General features: G+C 42.1%; 1 protein-coding gene across 3 annotated transcripts in view; it reads left to right on the top strand.

The window, feature by feature from the left end:
• Positions 1–9,532, top strand: part of LOC112224153 (unconventional myosin-Id) — a 124,148-nt gene extending 114,616 nt beyond the window's left edge. For 2 of the 3 annotated variants that reach the window (XM_042305905.1, XM_042305907.1), the window contains one exon: positions 8,684–9,531. In XM_042305905.1, coding sequence (XP_042161839.1) covers positions 8,684–8,840 — 157 coding nt within the window. In that variant the 3' untranslated portion in view covers positions 8,841–9,531. Of the gene's footprint in view, positions 1–8,683 lie in introns of all 3 variants that reach the window. The other variant, XM_042305906.1, reaches the window with a different exon arrangement.
• The last annotated feature ends 5,915 nt before the right edge of the window (positions 9,533–15,447 follow it).

The raw sequence follows: 15,447 nt of genomic DNA, 5'->3' as shown, positions 1-15,447 counted from the left end.
CGCGCTGTGCAGACTGGCAGGTATTGACCTAGCTGAAGCTGGCTGGTGTCAGAGTTAACGGTGAAGACCGCTAGCAGTGGCTAACTGACTACTAGCTAGTAGCTAGTTAGCTGTCTAGCTTCTGATGGGGGTTTCGGTTCTAAAGTATAAAAATAGCAGATCTGTACCACATTGGGTGAGACGGGTTGCAGGAGAGTATATTCAGTCTGTAGATGGAAAGTGAGATTAAAATATATATGGGAAAGAAACGAGAAGCGATTATTTACACGGGACAAGAAAAACACACGTCCGACTGCTATGCCATCTTGGATCTATGAATTACATTGGATTTTTTGGGGCAGGAAAGTCAGGAGGAGACATGTCTGAGAAGAAATAGAAGGAACTTAGAGAAGGTATAATTATCTGGAGCCAGTGGTCCATAGAGCTTTTTTCATCTTTTCCCATCTATTCCTTCTCTCCTCCTCCCCCTTCTTCTGGATATCAGCTCCTATCTCATCCTCTCTCACCTCCTTGGGGGGAGGTTTTTTGCTTGTGTTCTGGAAGACTGGATTGGGGGTTGGCCGCAAGACGTGTGTTGAATTTGGGAGGGGAGTTTGCTATCTATCAAACACGAATGGACTATCGGTCCATCTCTACACTCTACTAACCTCAGCCCCCTCCCCCGTCACACAGTAGTAACAGGCAGAAACACCTGAACATGCTGTCCACATACACTGCTCAAAAAAATAAAGGGAACACTAAAATAACACATCCTTGATCTGAATGAATGAAATATTCTTATTAAAGACTTTTTTCTTTACATAGTTGAATGTGCTGACAACAAAATCACACAAAGTATCAATGGAAATCAAATTTATCAACCCATGGAGGTCTGGATTTGGAGTCACACTCAAAATTAAAGTGGAAAACCACACTACAGGCTGATCCAACTTTGATGTAATGTCCTTAAAACAAGTCAAAATGAGGCTCAGTAGTGTGTGTGGCCTCCACGTGCCTGTATGACCCCTCTACAATGCCTGGGCATGCTCCTGATGAGGTGGTGGATGGTCTCCTGAGGGATCTCCTCCCAGACCTGGACTAAAGCATCCGCCAACTCCTGGACAGTCTGTGGTGCAACGTGGCGTTGGTGGATGGAGCGAGACATGATGTCCCAGATGTGCTCAATTGGATTCAGGTCTGGGGAACGGGCCAGTCCACAGCATCAATGCCTTCCTCTTGCAGGAACTGCTGACACACTCCAGCCACATGAGGTCTAGCATTGTCTTGCATTAGGAGGAACCCAGGGCCAACCGCACCAGCATATGGTCTCACAAGGGGTCTGAGGATCTCATCTCGGTACCTAATGGCAGTCAGGCTACCTCTCGCGAGCACATGGAGGGCTGTGCGGCCCCCCCCAAAGAAATGCCACCCCACACCATGACTGACCCACCGCCAAACCGGTCATGCTGGAGGATGTTGCAGGCAGCAGAACGTTCTCTACGGCGTCTCCAGACTGTCACGTCTGTCACATGTGCTCAGTGTGAACCTGCTTTCATCTGTGAAGAGCACAGGGCACCAGTGGTGAATTTGCCAATCTTGGTGTTCTCTGGCAAATGCCAAACATCCTGCACGGTGTTGGGCTGTAAGCACAACCCCCACCTGTGGACGTTGGGCCTTCATACCACCCTCATGGAGTCGGTTTCTGACCGTTTGAGCAGACACATGCACATTTGTGGCCTGCTGGAGGTCATTTTGCAGGGCTCTGGCAGTGCTCCTCCTTGCACAAAGGCGGAGGTAGCGGTCCTGCTGCTGGTCCTACGGCCTCCTCCACGTCTCCTGATGTAATGGCCTGTCTCCTGGTAGCGCCTCCATGCTCTGGACACTACGCTGGCAGACACAGCAAACCTTCTTGCCACAGCTCGCATTGATGTTCCATCCTGGATGAGCTGCACTACCTGAGCCACTTGTGTAGGTTGTAGACTCTATTTCATGCTACAACTAGAGTGAAAGCACCACCAGCATTCAAAAGTGACCAAAACATCAGCCAGGAAGCATAGGAACTGAGAAGTGGTCTGTGGTCACCACCTGCAGAACCACTCCTTTATTGGGGGTGTCTTGCTAAATGCCTATAATTTCCACCTGTTGTCTATTCCATTTGCACAACAGCATCTGAAATGTATTGTCAATCAATGTTGCTTCCTAAGTGGACAGTTTTTGATTTCACAGAAGTGTGATTGACTTGGAGTTACATTGTTGTTTAAGTGTTCCCTTTATTTTTTTGAGCAGTGTATATACACACACACAATCTCAATATTGATCAGAAGAGGCTGGCGGGTTTTTATTTTAGACCGGCTGTTAAGGAAAGCAGGGCCAGAGATCTGACAAACAAACAGTGGGATGTCTTCTCCCTCTCCCATCCACATAAACAGAACCTTGTGGAGACCCTCCCTCGGGTTTGGGTGTGCATGCGTGCATGTGCCTGCGTGCACTGTGGGCATGTGATGCTCTTGGCACAGAACCTGTGCTCTTGTTGATCATCTGGCCCGTCATTGCGCCGTCTGTCTCTGCCACAAACACTCTATTCACATGCGCTGCCCATATTTGCAATAATCTGCCAGTATTTGCATCATACTACTACAAAACCTATTTGCCATTAGTTAGTTTGATAGATAATTTGCAGCATTGCACTTCGAAAGAGACTTTAACATCTCTTAGGTCTAAATTAGGTCTAAATGTAACCTATATAACCTGATCCTGAGCACAAGTCCAGAGTCTTCTGCAAGTCATGATGGTTTTGCTGAGTGACTTTACCTGTATATCTTAAGTATGGGAATTTCTCATATATTTTGCAGGAGAGCTTGGCTCCATGATGAAAAAAAATACCTTTTTAAAAGAATGAGTCAATTGTGTTGCCTGGATGCAGATTGCCATGTCGATTTCCCTGAGTCTCTTCCTCCACTCTATCCTCGGAGAGGCTGGGGTAGATGGGCCAGAAGATCTCTAGTGAAGAAAATACACAGTTACTGCGAAAGAGATGAGGAAATAATAGATTTTCTATTAGGAGAGTAGAGGCAGTGGTGTCTGTCTCTCCCTGAGGAGATGGCTTGACTAAAACTGGTCACTCAATATTGGATTGAGTACATTTACATGCACACTAATAATTCTGTATTAAACCGATTATGGCAGTAGGCAGATTATGCAATAGTCATGTAAACAATGTACTCAATTTACCTTAATCTTGTCTCAAAATTGAAGTACGCATACGCTGATTAAAACCCCTGGCATTCTGAGCAGTCTTTCGAATGATTAGGACATGTAAACACCTTAATCGATCTCCAGCGGTGTATTTGATCAGTGCATGTGCTACAGTAGCACCAGCCGATCGAGCCTCCCTCTTTAGTGCGAGTGAAGTGTGTTCGGAACAACTGAATGAATGTGTCTTAGAAGTAGTTTTCACACTTTATGTCCGTACTCAGAATCAAATATGCTTCCCAAAAATAACATGCTCGCTGGGGTAGAATGTCTATTTTGATTGGTGTTTTCCTGCATTCATCAGAGTGCCACCAGGTAGACCTGATTTCAGATGTGTCCATGTAAACAGAATGATTAGGGAAATCATTATTCTCGCAAATCATGTACTTTTTAATCAAACTATTTTATTAATCTGACTTTCCACAATAATCGCATTATTTGGTGCATGTAACCGTCCACAAATGACCATTTTTTTCCACAGCATTTTTGTGTGCCAGGGATTTTACAAGGGATATTACATTTTTTTTAAGCGTTTCGTAGTATTTACCACATATAAAGGTGTCCAATACATTGTCTGTATATTCTATGCACAACGTCTGTCTGTGCATACTATGTGTATTTGTAAGCTTAACCCTGCTTGTCCTTCAAGTGATCTGATAGCAGCCCCGTGGATATGCTTGCTATGCTATCCTCTGAGACAGACAGACAGACAGACAGACAGACAGACAGACAGACAGACAGACAGACAGACAGACAGACAGACAGACAGACAGACAGACAGACAGACAGACAGACAGACAGACAGACAGACAGACAGACAGACAGACAGACAGACAGACAGACAGACAGACAGACAGACAGACAGACAGACAGACAGACAGACAGACAGACAGACAGACAGACAGACAGACAGACAGACAGACAGACAGACAGACAGACAGACAGACAGACAGACAGACAGACAGACAGACAGACATCAGAGCTGCCGTCCTATTGGCTGTCAGGGGCCATGACAGATGTAGAGGTTCACATGGTTTCCATGGTAACCCTGCACCGCCGCAGCCCTCATCGCTGGGCTACAGTAATGTATGTATAATGCAGACGAAGAAGTCTGGCATGGGTAGTTTGAGTTGATTGTTGTTGCTTGTGAGGCGTTGTTGCGTAACTAGACGTGTCAAGGTCACGCTGATTAATTTCTCTGGATTTAATACCACTGGCTGAGTGGATGCTTTGGCTCCGGGCATTTCCGCGAATCACCATGGGTGATTTTAATTAATGGGTGATTTTAATTAATTAATTATGTATTTTGACAAACGGTGCGAGCGGTCGTTGTTAACAGTGCCTAGCGAGAAATGGTGTCAGGGTGAGAGGGAAGCATTTCTCTCTCCCTTTCAATGAGCTGTAGTTCTCTCTCTAGCATGGTAGCTCTAGTTACAGTGCATTCAGAAAGTTTTCAGACCCCTTGACTTTTTCCATATTTTGTTGCATTACAGCTTTATTCTAAAATGGATGGAATCGTTTTCCCCCCTCATCAATCTACACACAATACCCTGTTTTTATATTTAAAAAAAAATGGCATATCACATTTACATAAGTATTCAGACCCGTTAGTTACTCAGTACGTTGTTGTAGCACCTTTGGCAGAGAATACAGCCTTGAGTCTTCTTGGGTATGATGCTACAAGCTTATCACACCTGTATTTGGGTAGTTTCTCCCGTTCTTCTCTGCAGATCCTCTCAAGCTCTGTCCGGTTGGAGAGGGAGCGTCGCTGCACTACTATTTTCAGGTCTCTCCAGAGCTGTTCAAGTCCTGGCTCTGGCTGGGCCACTCAAGGACAGTCAGAGACTTGTCCCGAAGCCACTCCTGCGTTGTCTTGGCTGTGTGTTTAGGGTCGTTGTTGGAAGGTGAACCTTCTCCCCAGTCTGAGTTCCTGAGTGCTCTGGAGCACATTTTCATCAAGGATCTCTCTGTACATTGCACTGTTCATCTTTCCCTCGATCCTGACTAGTCTCCCAGTCCCTGCCGCTGAAAACATCCCCACAGCACGATGCTGCCATCACCATACTTCACCGTAGGGATGGTGCAGGTTTCTTCCAGATGTGACGCTTGGCATTGAGGCCAAAGAGTTCAACCTTGGTTTCATAGACCAGAGAATCTTGTTTCTCATGGTCTGAGAGTCCTTTAGGTGGCTTTGGGCAAACTCCAAGTGGGCTGTCATGTGCGTTTTACTGAGGAGTGGCTTCTGTCTGGCCACTCTACCATAAAGGCCTGATTGGTGGAGTGCTGTAGTGATGGTTGTCCTTCTGGAAGGTTCTCCTATCTCCATAGAGGAACTCTGGAGCTCTGTCAGAGAGACCATCGGGTTCTTGGTCACCTCCCCTCTATTTCGAGTCTCATAGCAAAGGGTCTGAAAGCTTATGTAAATAAGATTCTTATTTTTAATACATTTGCAAACATTTCCAAAATCATGTTTACACTTTGTCATTATGGGGTATTGTGTGTAGATTGATGAGTAAAAAATGTAATTTAATCAATTTTAGAATAATGCTGTAACGTAACAAATGTGGAAAAAGTGAAGGGGTCTGAATACTTTCCGAATGCACTGTATGTTTCTTAAACACACTTTAGAACACACACTTTTCAACACACTTTTTTTTTGCAGACACTCACACCCTGACTCCCTTACAAATAACTGTTTCTTCCTCAACACATTTTTGATTTGCCTCATTGATCCTCTTAAAGAGGGAATAGTGCAAAATGGCCGTTCAGACAGAAAATCCCTAACTAGATGTGACAAGCACTTAAAAGCAATCGGCTGGTGAGCCATACCAACAGTACAGGCACATGGATAGTTCCTGGGGTATATGCTAAAATGTTCTATAGTCTATATCTATGCCCATTAGCATCAAGTTTGCTTTAGGTCTTTTCCATATTATGACAATGCATATCCACAACAGTGTAGGATGCACAGTCAATTGAAGGTGAACCATATAAATATTTTTGGTGTAAAAAGCCCTTTAGCATTTACTACATATCATACACCATACTTTCTCTCTCTCTCTCTCTGTTAATATTGATGTACCAGCTGTAAGGTATATACGATACATGCTTAACAAGGTGCATCAAAGCTGGGACCGAGAGACTGAAAAACCGCTTATCTCAAGGTCATCAGACTGTTAAACAGCAATCACTAACACAGAGAGGCTGCTGCCTACATACAGTGGGGCAAAAAAGTATTTAGTCAGCCACCAATTGTGCAAGTTCTCCCACTTAAAAAGATGAGAGTGGCCTGTAATTTCCATCATAGGTACACTTCAACTATGACAGACAAAATGAAGAAAAAAAATCCAGAAAATCACATTGTAGGATTTTTTATGAATTTATTTGCAAATTATGGTGGAAAATAAGTATTTGGTCACCTACAAAAAAAGCAAGATTTCTGGCTCAGACCTGTAACTTCTTCTTTAAGAGGCTCCTCTGTCCTCCACTCGTTTCCTGTATTAATGGCACCCGTTTGAACTTGTTATCAGTATAAAAGACACCTGTCCACAACCTCAAACAGTCACACTCCAAACTCCACTATGGCCAAGACCAAAGAGCTGTCAAAGGACACCTGAAACAAAATTGTAGACCTGCACCAGGCTGGGAAGACTGAATCTGCAATAGGTAAGCAGCTTGGTTTGAAGAAATCAACTGTGGGAGCAATTATACAAGCAATTATGCAATTATACAAGACCACTGATAATCTCCCTCGATCTGGGGCTAGTGAATAACCTGCAGAGAGCTGGGACCAATGTAACAAAGCCTACCATCAGTAACACACTATGCCGCCAGGGGCTCAAATCCTGCAGTGCCAGACGTGTCCCCCTGCTTAAGCCAGTACATGTCCAGGCCCGTCTGAAGTTTGCTAGAGAGCATTTGGATGATCCAGAAGAAGATTGGGAGAATGCCATATGGTCAGATGAAACCAAAATATAACTTTTTGGGAAAAACTCAACTCGTCGTGTTTGAAGGACGAAGAATGCTGAGTTGCATCCAAAGAACACCATACCTACTGTGAAGCATGGGGGTGGAAACATCATGCTTTGGGGCTGTTTTTCTGCAAAGGGACCAGGACGACTGATCCGTGTAAAGGAAAGAATGAATGGGGCCATGTATCGTGAGATTTTGAGTGAAAACCTCCTTCCATCAGCAAGGGCATTGAAGATGAAATGTGGCTGGGTCTTTCAGCATGACAATGATCCCAAACACACCGCCCGGGCAACGAAGGAGTGGCTTCGTAAGAAGCATTTCAAGGTCCAGTCTCCAGATCTCAACCCCATAGAAAATCTTTGGAGGGAGTTGAACGTCCGTGTTGCCCAGCAACAGCCCCAAAACATCACTGCTCTAGAGGAGATCTGCATGGAAGAATGGGCTATAATACCAGCAACAGTGTGTGAAAACCTTGTGAAGACTTACAGAAAACGTTTGACCTCTGTCATTGCCAACAAAGGATATATAACAAAGTATTGAGAAACTTTTGTTATTGACCAAATACTTATTTTCCACCATACTTTGCAAATAAATTCATTAAAAATCCTACAATGTGATTTTCTGGATTTTTTTTTCTAATTTTGTATGTCATAGTTGAAGTGTACCTATGATGAAAATGGCAGGCCTCCCTCATCTTTTTAAGTGGGAGAACTTGAACAATTGGTGGCTGACTAAGTACTTTTTTGCCCCACTGTACATACTTGAAATCATTGGCCACTTTAATAAATGGATCACTAGTCACTTTAAATAATGCCATTTTAATAATGTTTACATATCTTACATTACTCATCTCATATGTTTATACTGTATCTTATACCATCTATTGCATCTTGCCTATGCCGCTTGGTCATCGCTCATCCATATATTTATAAGTACATATTCTTGTTCCATCCCTTGAGACTTGTGTGTATTAGGTAGTTGTTGTGGAATTGTTAGATTACTTAGATTATTACTTTTTAATTTTTTTAATTTAAACATTATTTAATCTCTTTTTCAAGAGAGACCTGGTCCAATAGCAGCAGGGGGAACAAAGTTTCAAACAAAACAATTTCCATACACTAACACAACATTAAACAAAACTATATACACACACAGTACAACAATTACATATTATGTTAAAAAAAAAAACACAAATGTCTTGACTAAAAAACAGCTGTCCTAAAGACAATTGCACTCTTATGATATTTACATCAACCAAGTGTTTAAACGAGACTAGATCATCAAATGTTAAAATGTTCAGGAGAGAATTCCAGGACCACGGAGCTGAGTAACTAAAACTATTTCTACCATAACCTGTTCTAATTCTTGGTACTGTTAAATATTAAATATTACTGCTCTGTCGAAACTAGAAGCATTTTGGGACCAATACGATTTGATTTGACACGTTTTTCTTTTTATCTCCCTTTCTCCCTCTCTGCAGTGAGAAGAGGAAGCTGCAGGTGAATATCGCCAGTCCCATCCAGTGCAGTATGAATGGCAGGAAGTGCACTGTCATTGTGGAGCCCAAGATCAACCAATCGCAGCCAGACTTCACCAAGAGCCGCTCCGGTTATATCCTGGCAGTGCCTGGAAACTAAAAGGGCCACTCGGTCTGTGACAAGGACAAGTGACGATGAGGTGTCAAATGAGGAATATGTGAATCATAACTCTGTTTGTATAGAGCTCATTTGTGAACTAGATGGCATGATATGATACATGGGAGTGTAGAACTCTCAGAATGAAAGCCATGCCAAATTTGTAACTCTGATTAGATATTTATTTGACGTAACTCAATGTTTTTCAATAGGACATGTAAGACGTTTAATACATACACATGTGTTTAGTTAATTAGACAGACTCACACACATGCACAACATTAATTCACCAAAGAGTAGATTTTTTCCCCTCACTTTTCGATATCAAGTTGAGTTCACATGTACAACCGAGCTGTTTTGTCGGGGCGTCGATCATTATATGTTACGCTAGGTTTGGTTAATCATGATTAGTGTCACATTATCCGGCATTTCATTTGAGTAGAATATCTTGTTCAGAGATGTATATTCTCACGGCTACAGTGCCTTCAGAAAATATTCATACCCCTTGACTTATTCCACATTATGTTGTGTTACAGCCTGAATTCAAAAAGTGATTAAATAGATTTGTTTTCTGACCCATCTACACAAAATACCCCCATAATGGAAACATTTGAAATGTTAGCAAATGTATTTCATTTTCAATACAGAAATAAAATTTTACATAGGTATTCACACCCCTGAATCAAGGCATGTTAGAATCACCTTTGGTAGTGATTACAGCTGTGAGTTCTTCTGGGTACGTCTTTAAGAGCTTTGCACACCTAGATTGTACAATATTTGCAGATGATTCTTTCAAAAATTCTTCAAGCTCTGTCAAGTTGGTTGTTTATCATTGCTAGACAGCCATTTTCAAGTCTTGCCATAGATTGTAAAGCTGATTTAAGTCAAAACTGTAACTTGGCTCCAGTGAATATTTGGCCTTGTATTTTAGGTTATTGTCCTCCTGAAAGGTGACTTTGTCTCCAAGTGTCTGTTGGAAAGCAGACTGAACCAGGTTTTCCTCTAGGATTTCGCCTGTGCTTAGCTCTATTCTGTTTATTTTTATCCTAAATAAACATCATATTCCTTGCCAACGACAAGCATACCCATAACATGATGCATCCACCACCATGCTTGAAAAAAAATGGTACTCAGTGTTGAGTTGTGTTGTATTTGCCCTAATAATAATGCTTTGTATTCAGGACATAAAGTTTTTCTTTGCCACATTGCTTGCTGTTTTAAGATAGTGCCTTATTTCTACAGGATGCATATTTTGGAATATTTCTAATCTGTACAGGTTTCCTTCTTTTCATTCTGTCATTTAGGTTAGTATTGTGGAGTAACTACGATGTTGTATCACTGCCATTAAACTGTTTTAAAGTCACCATTGACCTCATGGTGAAATCCCTTAGCGGTGTCCTTCCTCTCCGGCAACGGAGTTAGGGTTAGGAAGGATGCCTGTATCTTTCTAGAGACTGGGTGTATTGATAAACCATCCAAAGTGTAATTAATAACTTCACCATGCTCAAATAGATATTCAATGTCAACATTGTTATTGCACACACAACGTGTCCATGCAACTTATTATGTGACTTGTTAAGCACATTTTTACTCCTGAACTTATTTGGGCTTGCGATAACAAAGGGGTTGAATACTTATTGACTTGAGACATTTCAGTTTTTATGTAAGTGTAAAAAAAAAAAAAAGTAAAAACATCACTCTAATTTGACATTATGGGGTATTGTGTGTAGGCCAGTGACACACAATCTAAATGTAATCCATTTTAAATTCAGGCTGTAACACAACAAAATGTGGAAAAGTCTAGGGGTGTGAATGCACTATGTATGTTTTCATTATTTATTTGTATCTAAAATGGATATTTGATGGAAATATGTTTAACACAACCCTTGTTTTAGACTACAGATAGACCACAGCCAGTCCTACATACACACATTTTCCATTCCTTTTGTTTTTTGGAAGAAGAATGGGAGAGAATGTTGTTCTATGTACTTCAATGACGGAACAGTGTCAGAGGCACAGATGAGAAGTGTGTCGTTCTTAAGTTAGTTTGTCACAGGGTGTGAGTGGGATGTGTTGAGCATATCCTGAACCTGAACGTCACGACATGCTCTGAGAGGAGCATTAAAATATATATTTTAACCTCTTATTTCTATGCATATACTGTTTCAGATGTAGCATCATGTTATGGGTATGCTTGTCACTGGCAGGGACTGGGGAGTTTGTCAGGATTAAAATAAATATGAAAGGAGCAAAGCCCAGATAAAAAGTTAGAAACCCTGCCTCATTCTTCTGAATACCTAACCCCCGGATAATTATATTTTTCAGTGGGACAATTGCACAAATGTTAATGCCAAAGACACACCAGAATGGCCTTCCAATAGGTGTTGAGTGTTCCTGAATGATCCAGTCTGTCATGACTCATATCGGCTTGAAAATAAGAGACTAGGCTGACAAAAACAATGGATATATGTTGCCCTAAGAGTTGTGTGAAGTTGATAGAATCTTATTCCAAATGTTTTACAGCTGTAATAGCTGCCAAAGGTTATTACACAAAGGAATAACTCTCCGGTGTGAAGATATACGCAATCAAGACATCTTTGTGTTTTATATTTTATTTATTCAGACGATTTTCTATCATTTTCTTTGAATTTGGAAATGTGCAGTAGGTTGTGTAAATCAGTAGTAAAAAAAACATTTAATTAATTGTTTTAATTTTATGGCAGCAAAATGTGAAGACTACAAGGGGTGTGTAGTCTTTCATTAGGGACTGTATCACTCTGTCAGTTGGCATTATTTTCAGTTAAATCTCCATTCAGTTTCAGAATTGCTGCCGAGTGCTAATTGCTTTGCAAATTGGCCAGGAAAATTGGTACATAATTAGGTAATTAGCGTGTCTCATCTCAACTAAAGAAATCTTCCTTTACCTTGCAACAATGGCGTATGATGACCTTGTTCTGTTGCTTGATAAGGCACTTTAGACCAGAAAATGGCTGCAACCTGCTGGAAAATGTCCCTCTATTAGGGGAAAGTTGTAGGCTATGTATTGTGGATAGTATCTCTAATGGCAGGTGTTTTAATATGTGGTTAGTCCTCAGGGCTGCCTGTAAAACTTGCTTATTATAGCTCGCCCCCATATCCCGTGACTGTCTGTGACAGTCACATCCGACTGAAATAGGTTTCTCTCTCCTGTCTCCCGACATGCCTGTCTTGAAAGGAAGGATACTTTTATCTGAGAACAAAAGCCTGGCTTGGCTGCCTCTCCTCTCCTCCCCTCTATTCTCTCTCCTCTCTCTATCGCTCTCTCCTCCTTCGCTCCATCACATCTCTTGGCACTCTGCCCGGGTGGGTAGACTGACACTGCAGGGCCAATGAGGAGTTTATTCTGAACCCCCCTGTTCCCCGGAGGAGAGAGGGGGGGAGAGAGAGAGAGAGGAAAGGGAGAGAGCGTATCAATGAAGACAGAGAGCTGGATGAGATGCCCACTTTCCTCACCACTACATAAATAAGACCGGTACAAACGCTTGATTATTTAGCTGAGTAAGGATTCTAATGGTTCACTGTCACTCTGGAATGCAGCATGGAGACTGTTAATATCCTGAGTCATCTACTGGACATTCAGTACACATGGATAAAAAGAAGGCGTTTGAAAATAGTTTACCTGTGCCATCACATTCTTTCAGCTTTACCCTTCAGTTTGTGATCTGTGTCTAGAATGGTGTTGTGCCTGCCGAATCCTTGCCCTCCTTGGTTTGTGTTGGGCTTGACTTTTCTTTTCTTATCCTTAGCTTAACCTACAGTACGGTAAATCCCCTTGATTGTTTGTTTTTTTGCTCGCCAGATAGCACTCATAGTGCCTTCAGAAAGGGAACCCAGTCTATAACATTTCATTGAGTTTCTTCTGTTGGTAACCATTTTGATTACAATTGTAAGATGTGTACCCAATTCTCAGCAATTGTTTTAATTTTAGTGCAACGATATCTGCACATTGAGAATTGAGGAAGGTTGATAACATGTTGGAACATTGTTGTAATCTAGGGGGTGGTAACGTTGAGTTTCTGTAATGAGTATACAGTGAGGGTGAAAAGCTATTTGATCCCCTGCTGATTTTGTACGTTTTCCCACTGACAAAGAAATGATCAGTCTATCATTTTAATGGTAGGTTTATTTGAACAGTGAGAGACAGAATAACAACAAAAAAATCCAGAGAAACGCATGTCAAAAATGTTAGAAATTAATTTGCATTTTAATGAGGGAAATCAGTATTTGACCCCCTCTCAATCAGAAGGATTTCTGGCTCCCAGGCGTCTTTTATACAGGTAACGAGCTGAGATTAGGAGCACACTCTTAAAGGGAGTGCTCCTAATCTCAGTTTGTTACCTGTATAAAAGACACCTGTCCACAGAAGCAATCAATCAGATTCCAAAACCATGGCCAAGACCAAAGAGCTCTCCAAGGATGTCAGGGACAAGATTGTAGACCTACACAAGGCTGGAATGGGCTACAAGACCCTCGCCAAGCAGCTTGGTGAGAAGGTGACAACAGTTGGTGCGATTATTCGCAAATGGAAGAAACACAAAAGAACTGTCAATCTCCCTCGGCCTGGGGCTCCATGCAAGATCTCACCTCGTGGAGTTGCAATGATCATGAGAACGACGAGGAATCCGCCCAGAACTAGATGGGAGGATCTTGTCAATGATCTCAAGGCAGCTGGGACCATAGTCACCAAGAAAACAATTGGTAACGCACTACGCTGTGAAGGACTGAAATCCTGCGCGCTGGCAAGGTCCCCCTGCTCAAGAAAGCACATATACATGCCCGTCTGAAGTTTGCCAATGAACATCTGAAGGATTCAGAGGACAACTGGGTGAAAGTGTTGTGGTCAGATGAGAACAAAATGGAGCTCTTTGGCCTCAACTCGTTGTGTTTGGAGGAGGAGGAATGCTGCCTATGACCCCAAGAACACCATCCCCCACCGTCAAACATGGAGGTGGAAACATTATGCTTTGGGGGTGTTTTTCTGCTAAGGGGACAGGACAACTTCACCTCATCAAAGGAACGATGGACGGGGTCATGTACCGTCAAATATTGGGTGAAAACCTCCTTCCCTCAGTCATTGAAAATGGATCGTGGATGGGTATTCCAGCATAACAATGACCCAAAACACACGGCCAAGGCAACAAAGGAGTGGCTCAAGAAGAAGCACATTAAGGTCCTGGAGTGGCCTAGCCAGTCTCCAGACCTTAATCCCATAGAAAATCTGTGGAGGGAGCTGAAGGTTCGAGTTGCCAAACGTCAGCCTCAAAACCTTAATGACTTGGAGAAGATCTGCAAAGAGGAGTGGGACAAAATCCCTCATGAGATGTGTGCAAACCTGGTGGCCAACTACAAGAAACGTCTGACCTCTGTGATTGCCAACAAGGGTTTTGCCACCAATTACTAAGTCATGTTTTGCAGAGGGGTCAAGTAGTTATTTCCCTCATTAAAATGCAAATCAATTTCTAACATTTTTGACATGAGTTTTTCTGGATTTTTTTGTTGTTGTTATTCTGTCTCTCTCACTGTTCAAATAAACCTACCATTAAAATTATAGACTGATAATTTCTTTGTCAGTGGGCAAACGTACAAAATCAGCAGGAGATCAAATACTTTTTTCCCTCACTGTATATATATTCGAATTTCCTTCAATATATGCAATACACTATATATATATATATATATATATATATATATAGATTCATTTGCTGATCAAACTATTTGCCTAATTTAATATTTTGTGTATTTTTGTAATATCTGTCTCTCTCGTGTGTGTGTGTGTATATATATTGATAATGAATGTTTGGACCAAATCTGAAGGGTTAGGGTTAAATATACAAGGACCCACAGTGATTGTTATTTGATTGAATCATTTAATTAATAAACATATTTGTTCCAGTGGAATGACTCTTTAGTTAACAAGACATTTGATGTTGCTCACCTAGTGTGTCTTTGTGTGTGTGAATTTGTGTTTACAACCAGGAAAACACATGCTTCATCAAGGTCTGCTGGTATTTAGGCTAGTCTATGATGTTTTCGCCTTCTCCCAGCTGTTGTCTCTGTGCTGTCGGTAATATGGTGGAGCCAAACCACGCTAATCCGCCTGCTAACCAAGCAGCTGTTTCCCAGGATGCTAATCCGCCTGCTAACCAAGCAGATGTTTCCCAGGATGCTAATCCGTCTGCTAACCTACCAGCTGTTTCCCAGGATGCTAATCCGCCTGCTAACCTACCAGCTGTTTCCCAGGATGCTAATCCGCCTGCTAACCTACCAGCTGTTTCCCAGGATGCTAATCCGCCTGCTAACCTGGCACCTGTTTCCCAGGGTGCTAATCCGCCTGCTAACCAAGCAGATGTTTCCCAGGATGCTAATCCACCTGCTAAAGCATCCTGCAGTCAGGTCAGGATGACGGCATCACCACTTCCCTGTCAATGAGAGCTATCTCAACAGAGGCATCACTAGCCTCCTGATGGACTAAAGTGGGTGGGAGGTGTGGGAGAGCAGGTTAGAGACTAAGAGTCATCTTTCATAATCTTTGATTATATCGACTTTGATTTACCCCATATGGCCAATGGAA

The sequence above is a fragment of the Oncorhynchus tshawytscha genome, linkage group LG25 (genome assembly GCF_018296145.1).
Source record: "Oncorhynchus tshawytscha isolate Ot180627B linkage group LG25, Otsh_v2.0, whole genome shotgun sequence".
Classification (NCBI taxonomy): Eukaryota; Metazoa; Chordata; class Actinopteri; order Salmoniformes; family Salmonidae; genus Oncorhynchus; species Oncorhynchus tshawytscha.
This window is presented reverse-complemented; position numbering and strand designations above follow the sequence as displayed.